The sequence below is a fragment of the Tribolium castaneum genome, chromosome 6 (assembly GCF_031307605.1).
Source record: "Tribolium castaneum strain GA2 chromosome 6, icTriCast1.1, whole genome shotgun sequence".
NCBI classification, from domain to species: domain Eukaryota; kingdom Metazoa; phylum Arthropoda; class Insecta; order Coleoptera; family Tenebrionidae; genus Tribolium; species Tribolium castaneum.
This window is the reverse complement of record NC_087399.1, coordinates 1756059-1774643: the sequence shown is the minus strand read 5'-3', so window position 1 is coordinate 1774643 and position 18585 is coordinate 1756059. Positions and strand designations below refer to the sequence as shown.

The 18585-nt window shown below is 32.9% G+C and overlaps 1 protein-coding gene and 1 long non-coding RNA gene across 3 annotated transcripts in view; both read left to right on the top strand.

The window, feature by feature from the left end:
* Positions 1-207: 207 nt before the first annotated feature.
* LOC135266547 (uncharacterized) lies at positions 208-16650 on the top strand. The gene is made up of 2 exons (XR_010334651.1): positions 208-515; positions 16427-16650. It is a non-coding gene; the product is annotated as an uncharacterized LOC135266547 (long non-coding RNA).
* Positions 16651-16702: 52 nt separating this feature from the next.
* LOC662687 (uncharacterized protein) overlaps positions 16703-18585 on the top strand; it is a 50980-nt gene continuing 49097 nt past the window's right edge. For both annotated transcript variants that reach the window (XM_008199056.3, XM_008199053.3), the window contains exon 1: positions 16703-17055. In XM_008199056.3, the coding sequence (XP_008197278.2) occupies positions 16835-17055 (221 nt within the window). In that variant the 5' untranslated portion in view covers positions 16703-16834. The remainder of the gene's footprint in view (positions 17056-18585) is intronic.

Genomic DNA, 18585 nt, shown 5'->3' with positions numbered 1-18585 from the left:
ACTAAAGGACGATATGTTTTAAAAACGCTTCATCCAAATGTTTGTTTATTAGGCAAAAAAGTTACAAAAATTATCGTTTTTCATTATTATTGTCGTATTATTGTAAACAGTCTTCGAAATAACAAACCGTATTTAAAATGAAAAAAAAATCATCAATTTATCTCAAATATTTTGTACATTATTTTTGAACACATCGTCCTTATTGATAGTCGCTTTACTCAGCCACTTGGTGGCTGGTTTTGTGGGAGAAAACCCCCTGAAAGACCCGTCCGAAGCTAATAAAAGTGCCTCCTCTGTCGGAGACAATCGTGCGAGGCGAAGGCGGAGCGTGGTAGCAGGCGCTCAGCAGAGAGCAAACTCCTGAAGTACGGCAAATGCAAACAAACTTCAGTCATGTGCTGAAAGTCGCGAGTTGTGGGTGTGCGTTCACCGTCTGAAAACACGCGAATAAATAAACAAAAACGACACGTGACGAGGTGCGAGCGATATTTTGTGCGAAAATGCTGCGACTTCAGGTAATTTTCCCTTGTCTTTTTTGATTAAGTCCCGGCGTTCTGTTGTGTGTTGTGATTGAACGATGATGTTTAGACCCCTATTTACATAAGTGAATTTGGAATAATAGACTCGAGGGCCTCGAGGAATAGGGGCTGACCATTGATTATCCTTGATGTTATTATATCACTTCCTGTTCACTATTTTGCATTATATCCAACATAATTGGGCCAATCTGCCCGCTATTGTCCAAAAGGGCCGCATTTTTGCGTCGTTTGGCGAAAAGTAACTTTGCCCCGACCTTGGCGAGTTCGAGTAAATAATGTAATTATCAGTGGACTGATACAAGACTTCGGACACTTGTTACACCAGTAATAGTAAAAACCTGGCCCAGTTATTTAGATTGTTTCCTATTTAAATTTTAATCGTGTACGTGTCTAATTAGAAGCTAATTAGCCGAAAAAATTGTAATTAAAGGGACCGTAAAGCACCAGACTTTACTTTCCCATTATGGAAATTATAAATTAAATTTTTCATCAAATCTATTATTCACTGCACGATTTCCAATAAATTCTTATCATTTTGCGATTTTTAAGTGGTTGGCACCACGTGTGCCATTTATTTATTTAGCGTGCATTAGTGTCGTGCTAATTTTTATTATCGTCACAAGGACACGAATTTTCGTCGTAATTGCAATTAATGTGTAAGAATTACAAAAGGAATGAGATAATCTGCCTTTGTTTGGAGCTTCCTGGAAATTACTATCTACATCATTTTTATACGCAAAAGAAACAATTTCGGGCTGTAATGAAAACATTTTCCTGCGGAAATTAATGCGAAAAGACAATCTAAGAGTTGATCGTTAATGGATTATTGTTTGTTGTGGTGATTTAGTAGCGTTTTATGGCTACAATACCTTTCCGCTGCTGTTATTACCTACACACGTGAAATGAGCTGAAACCTAATTTCAGGATCGGCCAGAGGATGAATAAGTTTTAGATGCATAAATAGGGCGGTAAAAATAAACCGACGATCAATTTGTTGTTGGGTCGTGATTACAAAAAAAATTGATTAAAAAGGTGCAATTTGTTTTCTTTTCCTGGAGTGATACATGAGAATGAGAGAAAGTGTCAATCAAATTTATCAATCAAGGTGATCATGTGCTGGTGGTGGCTACGGGTACCATTCGAAGAGTAATGGATTTTTTAATTAATTAATTAGCTGAGGTTTGCATTAAACATGAGCGCTTGAGTTTAAATCACTAGAAATAAAGTCAGTTTTTAGACTTAACTTGATTCAAAAAGTCGATTTTTTCGGAAAGAATATGCACTCAAAAATAATGTTTTCAAAATTTAGTGTTGGTGTTGTAAGTTGAAGATATTATCAGGTGAACTCTGAAGAAATATTTAGGACAATAACAAAATCTACAATTAATTTTTTCTAAGGTGAAAAAGCCAGAAATATGTAAAAATTTTTGTCAATCATTAAAAATAATATGACGTTCATTAAAGACTTGAAGGCTGCTTTAATGAACTGAAGCCGTTAACATTATTTTCACATGCGTTTTTGTTTTTTTTTTAGTTATAATAAAAATACTTTGTAATTAACAAGTTAGTGCAGCCAAAAAAACGCTTATAATGTAAAATATTTGCACTTTTTTGCGAAAGTATATTTTGTTCAGTTCTAGCAGAAATACTTTGACAAAAAAAATTCCAAATGTGTTTGTTGAGCTTATCTTTGTTCGTTTTTCTATGAGATATTCGGAGAATTCAAATGATTTCGCAAACAAAAATAAAAAATCGCTAAATTTAAATCTGAATGAAACACCTTACGTTTTGAAATTTTAGGATATCTTTGATACAGTGCGTTCATAAAATCTTTAAATCAACTCTTGCTGTGAAATTTTGAAGGTGTGTTGATTTCTTACGAGGAAATTGCAAGTTGCGCGTTTGACACTTTAACAGATCTGTCAAAGACAATTCCACAACAAGAGTTGATCTAAAGACTTTTTGGACGCACCGTAAAATAATTACACCAAATCTAAAATGTTTTATTCTACAGACTGAACCAAAAGAAACGCACAAAATTCATATTCATTTTTCAAAAAAACAATTCGCGAACAGGTCGATTTTATTTTTTTAAATGCTACATATATTTTAACACCATAAAAGTTATTAAAATTATTATTATTGTTATTGTTAGTGTTTTAGATAGTACACATTTTCATCTTTCTGATAACTATAAAAAAAATTGAAAAATAATGTAAGAAATAGTAAAAAAAGGAGAAAATAAAATAAAAAAGTTACAAAAGCTATTGACAGTTTTACACAAAAAGCGCTATTTTTTTATTCTTGCTTTATTGTATAAGAGGTGATGGTTTTTGTTATTCTGTTTAGGTATGACGTTAAATGTTTTTGTGCCAATTTTACAAAAATAAACAAAAAACAATTGCCTCATCTACAGTGAGTCAGAAAAAAACGACAAGTCCATTACGTTTAATAGGCAATATTTTTTATTTTATTACATTATCTATTTTATTTTTAATTACATTTTTTATTTTTATCTTTCTTTATTACCATAAAATATTAATTTCAATTTGTGAGGCGGTTTAGGAAACATTTCTTTTTTTTTGTTAAATTTGTTAATCATTACAAAATATAAAATAATTACAACAAATCCAAAATGCGTCATTTTATCGTAAATGTGAAAGATTAGAACTTTGAAAAATTTTACTGAAATAATGCAGAAACTATTCGTTTTTTCCCACATTTTTGTAATAGTGTTTTTTGCGATAAGATATTGGAAAATCACTACATAAATTAAGTCCCAAATGTATGACATCCTATCTACTTATTTAGACGATAAATTTACAAAATTTGAAAGATTTTGCCAAAACAAAGTGGAAAATTGGGAAAACTCACCTAATTATAAGAAAATTACAATAAGTACAACTACATTATATGTGATTTTTAGACAAAAATTTCACTACTAGAAGGTAAAATTGTCTAAAAAAGTACAAGTGCAAAATAACTCATTTTTAATTGTTGTTAGGCGGTTTGGGCTTAAATAATTAAAAAAATATATATTTTTTTAATGGTGGAAGAATCAAGAGAGATCTTTTCGAAAAATTGGGTAAATTTTGCGGAAATCAGAGCGAAAAACTAAGATCTGCGCTTAGTTGCGACTTTCTTGAAATATTCCCTCTGGACCCGATTCTGTTTGAATTTTTAAGCAACTTTTCGTTATGTGAACGAGCCACTGTTCCCTCGTGGAGTCCATAAGGGCAATTAATCCCGCGCTGTCTTCTAACCGAGTGCGCGCCCTGATTTACAACCCATTCAGTGAAACATGTCTAACATCGTAATTATAAACATTAATGAAGCCATAATTCAAACAGTGTGATGTGTGTGTGTGTGCCACCGTATTCAGAATTTTGTTCATAAAGTAAATGTCGTGACATTGATGGAGTTCCGTCGATTTGATTTATATCCAAACTGCGACTTTTGAATAAGCAAACACACATACGTGATTTACATTACAGTCTCAATAGAGCGCACTTTTTGCGAAATCGATGATATCGTGCCGCAAATGCTTGATTGTTGGAATAACGTCAAGGTCTGCTAATTAAATAATGCCCAACGGTTTAATGATCTTGAAACACTGCACTTGTGCAAAGCGAAAATAAATCATCAGACACAATTAAAATAATAATAATAATAAAAGCCTTTATTTAAAAAAATGTGTATATTTTTCAAATATAAACCAAAAAACTAAAACTAAAAGTAAATGTGAAAAGAAAACATAGTATAATAATAATATAACAAAATAATATAATTTTTGAATACATGTAATACTAAATTAAAATAAATACTGTCGAAAAAATGTAAGAATTAATAATAATAAAAATAAATGTTTTTTAGATAAGTTGCCCGGCTTTGGCTCCAAATTAAATTAAAAAATTAACCCCAAAAGCACGCAATGTCGTCCAAATCATTTGCTAGGTGTGTCTGAATTTTTACGTCTTGCCTGGCATGCGAACCAGTGATTTAAATTAAATGATTACAAATGTCTGAATGCACGTGTCGCTTGATTTGCATTGAATTTCAGTTATGCGTTCGCGTAAGAATTCTAGCGATAATCGTTTTTGTGCAAATTTTCCATTATTTTGCTAAATGTTTTTTGGCACCGTTTCGGTACACAACGAGGTATTTAGCAATCTGCGTGCATTCACATGCATGCAATTGGCACGAAAAGTCTCGATTTTTCACAATAGAGCAGTTGAGTGAGGGATTTTTTTCAGGTCGCTGCTGAAACCTAGAACAAGGAACGAATTGTAAGTTGTGTGTGAGTTACTTAACCCGCATGAAATTTCGTGGTTGCGGAAATAAACGGACAAGATATAAGATAGAGTCAAATGTTTAGAGGAAGTCGTGTGATAAGTTGATAAGTGATAATCGTGGTTAAGAAAAATTCTTTCAGTGATTAGATCGGACGCGGCGGAAACGCCGCTTAAGGTAGAGCTGCATTTCCGGCAAATTGATGGTAAAATGGATAGAATGTGGAGCAGGCAGTGAGTGACCTGGCGTGCAACAGGTCTAAATTTATCTAGCCATTGTCGTTGGGGTTTTTCGCCGTTGGTGGTACTGTTAGGCACCACTGATTTGATGAAATCGTCCGAATTCACGCAGGACGAATTTTTATATTTCGCCAGATGTTCGGGTTTCACAGAGTTCCTGCTGAAACTCGATTTTGTCGCATCGATTTTCCTGCTGACTTAATTCCATTGTATATTTTTATGGAGGTCCGCAGGAATTGCGCTTACGATACAAAAAACGAGGGCCGGACTCGCAACGAACGGATTTTTATAATGTGATTTTGTGAATGAAGCAAACAAGATATCGTTAGTTTTGTATTGATTATTTGTGGTTTATGGTGGAACTTATCGCTCATTTGTGACCCACAAGACGCAAACTGTGATTGCGTTATCGGAGTTGTTGCATTTTTGGTCGTGTCGTTTGTTTTTCACTTGTAATGAGTTGTGATTAATAAATGCGGTTGAATACAAGGCGTTTTTTTTTCAAATGGACCTAACACATGCGAATTGACAAAAAAAAATTCTAAAAAATAAGCCGAAAACTAATAAAAACTAACAAAATGTGCTGATAAAAATAACAAGAACAAAAAAAGTAATGAAAAAAAACCAGACAATATAATTGCGTTCTTAAAAAAAAGATATGACATATAATTGACAAAAAAGAGGACATGTAATCCGATAATTTGAAGGAAAAAATAAGAAAGAAAAACAACCACACGACATGAAATACCAGAACAACAAAAAAGACGAAAACTTATTCGAGATAATAAATGCAGAAAAAGATAAAAACAATAAAAAATGCAACAAGAAAGACAAATAGGAAAGGAAAATAAAGTAAAACGAAATAATTACTAGTCAATAACTATGAAAATTGTGAAACTGATAAGATTTAGTTAATAGATTTCGCATTTTTTTGGTACTTAGTTTTTGGTCATAGTTTATTGTTCTCAATTAAAGACACATAACTTAAAAGTCAGTGGTAAATTCAATGTCTTTTGATTCGCTTCTTGTTTTACATTATATATTGTCTCAGGTGAACAGTGAAATAATTACATAAATAATGATAGAAACAAAACTCTTTCTTTGGTTTATTAAAATTTCGCAAAATCTCGGTTTTTCTCAAACAATTTTTTAGTAATTTTTTGAGGAAATTTCGTAAAATAGTCAACTGAAGCAGCAAGTCTGCAACATTTTCGACTCAATTAGGTGATTTTACGGTCTACATATTTGATCGAAATTTTGCAAAATGATTGTATTTTTGGGCAAAAACCACCATTTTCGACTCAATTCGGTGGTTTTTGGGTAATTTTTGATGAACTTATGCTGAATAATTGCCCAGTTATTGACCGAATTTATTCATTTGTGTTTCTGAACGAATATTTTTGGACGAATTTTGAGTTTTTTTTGTCAATCTTTGGGGATTTTTTTATTAAACGGCTGGCGTTTCTGACAATTTTTTTTTTCAAATAATTTTGTTTCTGAAAAACGAAACAAAATGTCTGAAAATGTTTAGAACTAAATGTCATTTTGATTTTTTTTTTTTTTTTGAAGATAAGTTCTTGTAACTTATCTCGTTTTTGGTTAAAGATTGTACTCAAACGGTTGAAAAAGAAAATATATTGTAATTTATAACTCAGTTTAAAGACAAATAGAGAATGGCAAGACCAATCGATTAAACAAATAAAAAAATAATTTTTTTTTCCAAAAAATCGTTTTGAACGATTTTAAGAACCGCTGAACTAGCATTATAAAAATCTCGTAATTATTATTGACAAAACATCAGAGGTAAATTCATTTATTGGTCCGAGTTATTCTTCTATTTCAATTTGTGTTTTATTATTAAATTTTACGAAAAAAAAAATCAAATTTTTTTTTGCCAGGACCGGGATTCGAACCTCTCACATAAATGAACATGTTAGTCACAATTCTGAAAAATTCTCAAAACGCCTATGCGCCACCAGCTCCATTTAGTTTAATGAAAAAATTAACTGCTAATAAACTACCAAATGACTCAGTGGCTCTCAACAGGTGGATTAATAAAAATTTCTGAAGAAAGTACGCACTTTTTGGAAAATTGATATAAGGGTTTTTAACTCGTCTAATCATGACAAATTCACATACGAAATATTGCTAAACCATTCCCTAACACTCTGTATATTTGCGAACTCCTGAAAGGAAATTTGTATTTTTTTACCTAATTTAGTGATTTTTCGTTCTATTGTAACAAAATTTTGTCAAAAATTAACTTAATTTGATAATTGTTATACAAAAAATAAATTTTGTAGCAGAACTAAAAAAAAATCAAAATTTTTAAAGAAAAAAATTATAAGTTGAAAAATTAAAAATGTAATACATGTTCGACAAAGCTAGGTATGTTTATTTATGTATTTTGTAACTTTAATCGATTTTCTTTAGTTTGTTAATTTCATAATTATAATTTTAGAACGCCAAAAATACGCTCAACACTTGCCGGTTGTAATAGGTCGTTCAATAGCTTCATTCATTGAACACGACGTAATAAAACCGTCAAAAAACGAAGAATCCTAACCGCGTAACACTCGGAGCGTAAAAATGGTCCACCGCATTATAGAGAGACATTTGGACAGGTGTGTCGAATTGCGGGCAACGAATAAAAGAAAGATTTGTCGAATTTATGAGACGCCTTTCCTTTGATATTTGCATAAATCCTTCCATCACCCACAATTTGTTGACTCGTGGCGTGATAGACATCTCAAAGGCGCCCTTTTGACACGACTGCTCCAAAAATCAATTCTTTTCCAATTAGCTGGCAATAAAACTCGCAAAATTAGCAAATGACAAATTCCGTGCCAGAACTTGCGAGCTAATCGCCGACTTTTCTTGATTTTCCCCGCGATAAATTTAATGTTGCAGTGACGAGCAATAACAAACTTTGATCTTAATGGTGGAAAAAGAAAAACACCCATAAAAGAGGGCGAGATAAGCGGCCTCCGCGGGCAGTTCCCCACAAATGCGCGCATTTTTCACCTAATTATGGATTAGAAAATTCGCCCTTTGTTCCGACCGTTGTAATTAGTGTCGTGTGCTAATCATGTTAGAGAATTAACTCGATTACAGCGCGCGAGCTTAAAAATCAACATTTTCGCCGCTAGTGGCGCGAAAAATAAACCTCATGTAGCATATGAGATAATCAAACACTTTCCGCCTTCGCGAATTACTTTATGCGGAGCCCCTTTTTGCATAATCCCTCTTGGCCGGAATTAATTGTTAATTTATTTCGCTTCATGCGAAGAAAAAAATCATGTTCATGAGGCAACAATAATGAATTTACGACCCTTATAAGAGCCGAGCCAAATTACCCTTTTTGCAGCTTTAACGCAAAATTGTCGGGTTTTTGGGCGAAAGTTCTGCAAAATTCAATTTCAATTGTGTCTAAAACTCGCATCCCATTCTTGTCCAATAAAGCGACACAATGGATTTGCACAATACTTGCTTCCAATTTATCCACGTGACCCTGACAGATTGTATGACATGACATGAGATCTACTTAACTCGCTCGTCACACACGGCATAATTCACTTCCGGAATAATTACCATCAATTTGTTGCGACATTTTGAGCAAAAATTTATTTGAACAAAAAATCACGTAACTTTGTCACATATCAAACATTTATTTGCACATTTTATGTTTTTAGCTTTTATTTAAATGATGCACTAGAAAATAAAAAATAATGTTTTTCTATCTGAGGAAATATTTTTATATTATTTATATATATTATTTATTTATTGCTTCAAAACCCCATTTAACCCCTTTAGGGGGTAATTAACTATATAGAATGGCATTGTTACGCAGATTACGTAAGTATGCAAAATTTCAATTCGTTGGGACAACCGGAACCATTTCAAATTTGGCTTCAAAAATCTGAAACAGACAGACAGAGAACAAAGCAAGTTAAATGAAAGCTTTGAAAAATATACAATTTTATTTAACTTGACGTTAGTCTATGCAAAATAAATGGCAACTAAGTAATAATAATAACAATAATAATAATAATAATAATTTATTTGTGGCAGTTACAAAATAATTAGTTACAACAAGAAAAAAAATACGATAACAAAATTAAAATTTTGTACAAGTTGTTCCTACCACAAATTGGACCAAAAGGCAGCAAAGCTGATTTTGAGGAATAACAGAAAATAAAAATAAACAATGTGATTGAAGAAAAATAAAAAATATATCTAATTCTATTTAACAAAATTATAGAGAGGAAAAAAAACATATAAGAGAAATAGAGAAATCATTTTGTAATCGAATTAGTTTAATTCTGGATTACATGTTAATTCCGCTTTTACGTCCATTGAGGCGTCATTTTCATGTAGTCCGACTGTACAAGACCACAAAATTAAAAATTGCTGACAGACTGAAGAAATTATGTTATAATGTGTTTCAGCATAAAGCCGGCGTTTCTTAAATTTTTCATTTGCTTGAAAGCCTTCTTGTCCACGTATTAGAAAATTTACAACATTTTCCTCCGCAAAGTTTGTTCGCAATCTGCGAATTGAGTCGGAGGAGCGTTTCAATTTTTCATACTCTCTGCACAGCAGTTTAACGTCTACAAATAGATCGCGGAGAAATAAATACGAGACGTTCCGCATCTATTTATATTCATCGTCCCCTATTTTGGAGTTTTACATTTTAACTGCGAGTTTTTTCGCGACCATTGTTCCAGACAGATGCAGTGACCGTTTTTGTCGGAATTTTAAACTGCGGCGTTTATGTAAATGAGTGATTCTCGGGGGAATCACCGATCGAGGAAACTAGATTTTAAACGGATGGGACTGTATTTACCTGAAAAAAGCTCATTTCGATCGCGAGAACGGTGTCTTTGATTCGGATCGTCTCTAATGGAAATATAGTGTTGGAGGAATCGCGTTTTAAATGGCAGAAGTGGTGAAAGGAGTTGATTATTTGGGATAAAAGACTTGATGAAACTTTTTGAGCGAAATTTAACAATTGGAAAAAGTTGCGAGAGTTTCCTGTCTGGAGTAATTACAGTCGGGAATTTTTAAATAAATTACGGAATGACTGAAATGAGAAACGTAAACTTGGAACGAAGTATTGTTTAATCACTTGGTGAGTTTTTCGAGCAAATACGATCAACTTGATTCGTCCAAGCCACTGGAAGGCGTAATTAATAATTAATCCCTGGCAAAAATAACGCAACAAAGTGGCGCAGATGGTGAACGTCTGGAGGTGCATTTAACGCCAATTACAAAAATTTAGGTGGAGCGAGACTGCGATAAACTGGAACTTACGACTTTTCACGGGTAGAGCAACAACAAAACGAAAAAATAATGTTGATTCGGTTCAATTCAAATTTCAACTTTCTAGACTCTCGTGCAAAAGTCTATTAATTATTGCTAGTTTTCCTCTAATTGGTGCAATAAAACTGCCCATCGCTAATGCAATCGAACTCATCCCACGCGAGGAGAAGGTCAATGGTAATTAATAGAACGAAGAACTAAATGAAAAAAGAACACGAAGCGTTAAAAATCGCTGCACTTGAGATTTCACGTAATTAATATTTTCAAGTCACGCGAAATTAGAAAATCGCTCGATTTGTTCTTCTCGCACGAATCCTTTGGCGGATGTGCCGCTAAAAATTGATTAAATCACCAAAACTGCGTTTAATTCCATTTATTTGGTTAATTTTTTTCGATGGAATTACCCGCACCTGAATGAAAAATGCTCGAATAATGGCTGAAAAATGTCGTCCCATGAAAACAGGAAGTGACGCTCATCATAACATCTCCACCTAATGTGCTGTGATTTGTCAAATGCAAGAATACCATTTATTACAACAAAAAGCGTAATGCATTACTGTAATTGATTCATATCGAGGTCATTGTATTATAATTTTTGATGCTAGGCACGCAATTGTCAACGCAAAGTCAATGTGAATTTTTTTTTATTGATTTAATTCGAAGATAATTGTACTAGAGAAGACGAATAAGCACCAAGTTGAAAGTTATGTCCGGAATACGGAGCACTATAAGTTAGGAGACGAAACGAGGTTCAAAACCGCCGGATTTCTGTACCCAAAAAAATAGTACCGTAGAGTAAAAATGGGGGCGCTTTTTACTAATTATTTGGAAAAAATGCAGAAATGTTAAGCTTTGCATTCTCAACAGACTGAGAAAAACTGACGATTGAAATTTTCATAAGAAACATGTGAAAAAAATTATTCAGAGTTTAAAATTTGCGCTTCCGTTTCGTATTTTTTAAAACGCTGCTAATACGGTTAAAGATATAAGAAAAAAGTTAAGAAGAAAGTTGTACACAATTAAATTTTCTTTAAAAAAGTCCGCGAGACCATATCTTTATCGTCAACAGTTTAGGCCCTAAAGACGTTTAAACACGCTGAAGCGACGGATTCGTTTCATTTTACCGGTGGTCCAGTAACGCAAAGTTAATTTGTACCTAAACCGTTGAAGATAGAAATATGGAGTCGCGGACTTTTTTGTAGAAAATTTAATTTTCTACAACTTTGTTTCTTACAGTTTTTTAATATCTTCAACCGTATTCGTAGCGTTTTAATAAATATGCGGCGGTGCACAAAAAATGATCGCTTAGAATTATCATTTGCGTACCACCTTATATTTTTGCGAACGCTGCAAATACGGTTGAAGATACAAAAATAGTGTAAGGAACAAAGTTGTAGAGAATTAAATTTACTACAAAAAAGTCCGCGACACCATGTTTTTATCTTCAACGGTTTAGGTATAAATTAATTTTCTAATACTTGACCACCGGCAAAATGAAGCAAATTGGTCGCTCGAGCGTCTTCGGACGACTTTGGGGCCTAAATGGTTGAAGATGGAGATATGGCCTCGCGGACTTTTTTGTAGGAAATTTAATTCTCTACAACTTTCTTCTAACAATTTTTCGTGTATCTTTAACCGAATTCGCAGCGTTTTGAAAAATATGGGGCCGAGTACAAATTGGTAAAGTTTTGGAAATTTTTTAAATATAATTTACGATAAAAATTTTGCCTCATGTTTATATCTTACTACTGAGAATTTAATGCTCTATCTGCATGTCTTGTTTTGTTTGCTGTGTGTTAACGGTAATTCAAACTTATACGCTCTCTGGCGACGAAACTATCGAGGACGGGACCGTTTTATTTGTACGTCATTTCATATCCTAACCTTTAGATATCCGTAGTCTGGCACAAAATAATTTTTGTTTTATTTTTCGGGTATTTTTACAGGTTTTTTTACCCAACAACGGAAATATTAATATTTTTTTTGTAATCAAACAACTTTGAGTGAATGAAGTTCAAAATTTAAACATAATTATACAGCTAGCAACAATTTTTTACGTATTTATTCTTGCATAAAACAGCTTTGTTTAGAACGACACTGGACATCATAAAATTTCAATCAGTTAATATTTTAACATTTTTTCTAGAGATTTGTTTTTCTTTTTTACGATGGGTTCGGTTAACTAATAAGCAGTTTAATAATGCCGCCCCAATCTCTCCATTCCCCGGGTGATGATTTGTAAATCGATTCTCCTTTAAACTCGGCAAAAATAAACCCAAGTTATCCCAGATTGAGTTACTAGTTTGCAACTCGTCCTTTTGACAAATTGTCGCTTCACTTTATCTAAAATGAATATCGCAACGAGCACTAATAAACATTTAACGATCGTGCAATTGTTCCTAGTTTTTCATTAATTAAGCGTGAATCTAATTACGACCGCAGAAAAGCTCACGCTAGTATTGTTAATTGCAATCAAAAACGGCCATTAGTTACATAAACCATTTCGCTGCGACCGCACAGAACAAATTCAATTGCATTATGTATGAGCGCAGAATTGAATTTGTTGTAATTAAAATTGATACATTGGGATAAACACGCACCGGAATTTGCGATAAGATTAGGGCGTCCTCTAGTTTAATCCCCACCTGAGTAATGTTCAATTACACGAAGCGATTTAACGTGAAGGAATATTTTTATTAAAAAGCTCCAGCTGACAATAGCCATCGCATTCAATTCTCCTCTCGATTTTATTTCCATTCCATTAAACAGAAAGAAAGAGGTGACACCAGGACTGGGATTGAAACCGATGGCAGTGTCTGCGTGATCAGACCCAACACAGCAGCAAATAAAATTCGATGTGCAATGAAATCAATGGATATTTCGAGACATGACACTTTGTTCTTATCTTAATAAATCAATCAAAGCGGCAATTTGCGATTTATATTGTTGTTGTTGGGATTAATTCGCCATTGGCCTTGGCAGATAAAACTAATTTTTATTTGATTCGTCCAAAAACAAATTGACAAATAACCTACTTGTTGGTAAAGAGAACGAGGCTTTGTGTTTACTCCTTGAGAACTCTGCAATTACCATAAAACGTATCATTCCTCGGATTGAAAAATCCCACATCCGCAAATAGAAAATAAATAGAAAATTGTGACGTGCTGAGGTTTTACGATTTGAGGCACACATCAAGCAGAAATGAATGAATAATTCTCAAGTTCAAACCCAACAATGTGGGTCAGTGCTCATGCAAATACGCGACGTGTCCGAAAAAAATAATTTAAGTCGCTGCAATCGATTTGTGATAACGCTGGAACAATGGTAAACGATCAATTAAAAGGCCTGAAGTGCTTTTCGATCCTATTCTCGCCGGATAATCAACAACAAATCAAATCGGCAATTGTGTAGATTTATTTATGTTGGATTTGAATTCGCTTTGACGAAGATAAATCGCTTATAGTTTTGACAATCGCTGGATTAATTGCCCCGAGTTGTGAATATGTATGAGACACTTTTAATCCCGATACTCCTTATCACCTAATCCCGAAATTTTCCACCAGCTATCGATAAATCACCACATCCGATTTACTTTCGTTTTCACTTTGGCTCAAGAATGGATTTTCGGAATTCTTAACGTAATACCCAGTCTCAGCTTTTCCGCTTTTTCCCGCTTCGACATTATATTCTGTCGTTTTGTCGTGTTAATAGATTTATCGACGGAAGATAATCGAATTATTTTACGACGGCCAGCACACTAAAATCTATATTTTATTGCGGAGGGATAAACGTATCAAGCGATAACTGAACGGGAACACCAAGCGTTTAAAATTGCCGTTTTAGTAACGTTACGAAAAACAGTATTAAGTTGTCAGCTTGGTACGGGACTCGAAAACTGCTTGAAAAAAGCTGGAATAACATTTTTTTCGCCCAAATTGTGATGGTCAAAGTCGAAAAAATTCCGTATGAGCTCGGAACCTAACTTCAATAATTTATTAAAAAATCACAGGTTTAAACACAGTAGATTTTAGTGTTATTCTAAAACAACGATGCTTACTTAAATGATGTTTTTGACTAAAAAGTTCTTAATAAAATTTTTGCTGGCGCCAAAATTTACGTTTAGTTGAGTTTTTATTTTTTATGGATTTTTTTGCACAAAACAAAATTTAAGCATCACTTGCAAGAAATTCTACTTTTTCGCAGTTTCTTAGTATTATTTCATTAATTAATTTTAATTATGAGGAATTGTAGAAAAATTCTGAAAAAATTCACAAGAATAGAATATTTAACTGCAAACGCTGAATTCTGTGCGATTATTAGTTTTTGGAATGTACAGACTGAACCAAAAGTTACGCACAATTCATAACTTTGTTACTAGACATTTTTTCAAAAAAATTCTGGAACAGGTCGATTTAATTTTTTTTTATGATGTCTCGTTTTTGAATTGTGACTCTATTCTTATTTGTTTTAATGATACCCAACATTTTTGTTCAATGTTTTAGACAATAATAAGAAAATAAATGGGAATAAGAAAAAAAATTAAATAAAAAATAAGCATAATGACCATTATTTTTTTGGTCTTTACTTATCTACTTTATTTTAAAAGAGCATTTGTATTTTATATTTTTTTGTATAATTAACATGAAAACACAAAATATGACACTTAAACACAAAAAATTTTCAAAAACTAAGCAAAAACGAAAAGATAAAACTTTGTGTAATACTCCCAGTGATTTTTTTAACTTTTCATTTTATTTTCTTCTTTTTTGGATTTTTTTGCTTAATTTTTTGATTTATTTAGACTTAGAAAAAAACGACGTCATTACTCAAAAACGAATTACGTTAGAAACCTTATTATGGTGTCAAAATGAAACATTTAAAAATAAAACAGACCTGTTCGTAAATTTTTTGAAAAATTTTGAAAAAAAGATAGGAATTTTGTGCGTTACTTTTGGTCCAGTCTGTCGAAAATATATACTTTTAGTATATTTTATACAATGTGCTCAAAAATGGTTGTTCATCAAGTCACCTATAAAATTTAATCGTAATGTGCCGTCTAATTTAAATTGAGAATGCCGTCAAAGTGACAGATCCGTCAAAATAATGCCAAAACTAAAGAATACACAACAAAAAAAATCACGAAAATATAAAGCACAAATCAAGACAAACCCTACAAATGAAAGAATTTTGCCGAAAAATGCAAAAAAGTGAATAAAAAGTTAATTCAAACAATTGACAGAGAAACCACAATAGTCATTTAGACGAGGCGGCACATTTGAATTCCATAGTCAACTTGATGAACAATCATTTTTGAACACTTTGTATTATATTATTCAATAAAAATAAGCACACTATTGTAACCAGGTAAAGTAATAATTGTTACTATACGAAAGTAGAATTTTATTAATTTTTTTATTATTTTATTTATTATTTAATTTATGTTATATTTTATTGTTCCCTAAAGAATGGTAAAATACATGCAATTTTGTACACAGAATATTGAAATAGCTGCCTATGATACAAATAACTAATTTTTTTTTGTAAAATTGTTTACATAAATTCTAAAATAAAATACAACAACAAATACTTGAAAAAAGAAGAGAAAAATAGTCAAAAAATAAAAGACTCAAAAATAGCCAAAAAAGACACCTTAGAAATGTAGCAATTGATTAAGTAAATTTTTATTTTGACTCAAACTCTTGTTAAAACTTGAAGAGCACTTTTACTGTTATTGCACTCTGTAATCACCTTATTTATGACTTGTTTCCGTGTTATCTTATCGACAAAAATATTTCATTGCAGTTTAGTATCAGTTAGTACTTTCTAAAATTTGTGCTGAATAAATCTAAATTTGCGCTTGTTGCCGAGCTAATAAATGAAATTTAGCAGCGAACGAATTTCCTACACACGCTTATTTAATATTCGACTCTCACGACCCTCTTTTTATTACACAAACACGTAAATTTTGTAAACAAGTTCTGAAATCATGGGAATTTGTTTGTCCAACCGATAAGATCCGATCGTTGTTATTTCCAGGAGGACTTCCGGTAGCAGCAGGTGAGTAGTACCCTGGAGGGCGTCCCCGCCCGCGGGCTGCCATGTGCCAGCGGCGCCCCTCAACCCCCCACATTCCGCCGCCTCGAAAGCTCCCAACACCCCCAAGCCGCCGCCGCCCCCGAAGGCTACATCCACGAGCACTACAGCCCGAAAAGTGGCCGAAAATTCGACGAGACGCGGCAGATCTTCAATCGATCACCTTGTCCGATCAATCAAGATAAGGGCAGGCTTATAGTACCGCCGCCTCCGGGCCCCGGCTCAGTACCGCAGCGGCCGCCGCGGACCAAGCTCAAGTACTCGCCGCCGCCGGAGCCGAAAACCGCTGAGCTATCGGAAAAAATCGAACAGTGCGGCAAGAATAATAGCGTGCAGTGTGTGCGTGTCAATATGTTCCGAGGCGGGATGAAATTAAAGGAACGGTTTATACTGGGAGTGAGTGTGGCGGCGGTTCTGTTCACGTTCCTCCTGGTGGTGGACATCCAGATGGACCTGGGGATGTCGGGGCACCACCTGGTGCCCTCGCATGGGAGGGTCAAGTACGTGCAGGAGGATGCGGCGGGGTCGGCATACAACAGCTTCAGGAAGAGGTTTCTACAGAAGACACACAGGTATTGATCTGGTGCTGGAACTGGAGTTAAATAAGTTTGTAATATAATGCATGTGTTGCTTTCAATAAACACGGGTGTGTCGCTTCAACTGAAAATTTCTTGGGATTTTTGGAGCGAAGTCGGTTTGACCAGAAGTGAACTTATTTCGCAACTGAGAGATAAGATGATTAGTTGCGTTTGTTTTGAACAAAATTAAAGTGATTTTAACCGACTAAAATTTTTTATTCATGCTGAATATAACAATGGCATGCGGGCTTATCGCCTATTTGGGAAAATCGCGTTTCTAATTAAATCAAAATTCTTGACATTTTACGTACCTGACTGTTCATTAGAAAGGTATTTCCTCTAATTTTTTGGTAATTATTCACTCACAGACAAAGACAAACATTTAAAAAAGTAATTTTTGACCAGAAAGTTTACGAAATTGTAGCGAAAAAAAATAACAGTCGGATTTTGAATAAAACATACTTTCACGATTTAACTTAAAAAAATATTTTTTTAACTAAAAAAGACCGATTATTTTTAACCAACAAAGTAAGAATTTATCATCCTTATGGGCTACCAGCTAGTGAGGCACTTAGAACCTACAAACTTTTTAGTTAAATTCACAGTTTGTGCTCTAAAACTCATAAAACTTCTACCTATGACTTTATTTATTACCAAAAAAATTAATCAAAATCGAGAAAAGTTCTTATCATTGTCCAAAAAACTTTCAAAAATTTTCGCTATTTTCTTGGATGTGCGCTAAAGTTACCGCACTCTGTAGATGTAAATAAACATACAATTTGTTTAAACTGAAATTTTATATCACGGAAAAATCAAAATAAAAAAAAATTACTACAAAGTTTTTGACGAAGTTTAAAAAAAAATTACAAGGCAAGGTTTTAATTTGAAGAGATGAAGTATTGAAAAATTGTAAGCAATAGTAATTAACATCTTTAAAAAAAAATAAACAACAAAAAATGTACAAAGACGGAACTTTTGACTTCCAGTTTAGCAAATCTGTATATTTAAAAATTACTCATAATACGGATACTTTTATTTTGGAGGACAAATAAATGAAAATTTTGAGTTTTTTTAATAAATAATTTAAGAAACCATAAGAAAATTATTAATAAACAAATTATTAAGTTGTTTTTTTTTGAGTTTTTTTTTCAAATTAAAACTAATTTATATAATTTTTGCACGATTTTTTTGGTAATTGTAATACTTTTAAATAAAATGAAAATACGTTGTTTTTTAGGCGGTAAACAGTTTAACACAAACTATTTTTTAAAGAAAATTATTAGTCGCTCAAAATTATAAAAACGTCGCATTTTCTCTCAAAATTAGCACTACAAAAAAATATTAGCTAATGTAATTTATTCTTTCAATGAGAGATTTAATCATTAATATAACTATTTCACAATTTTATCAATCTTATCTAAAAAATAATTCAGTAAAATGCGACGTTGGCGTTTTTTTAGTTTTGAAGCAACTAATATGCATTAATAGGATGAAATTAACAAAAAACAAATTATAATTAATGTA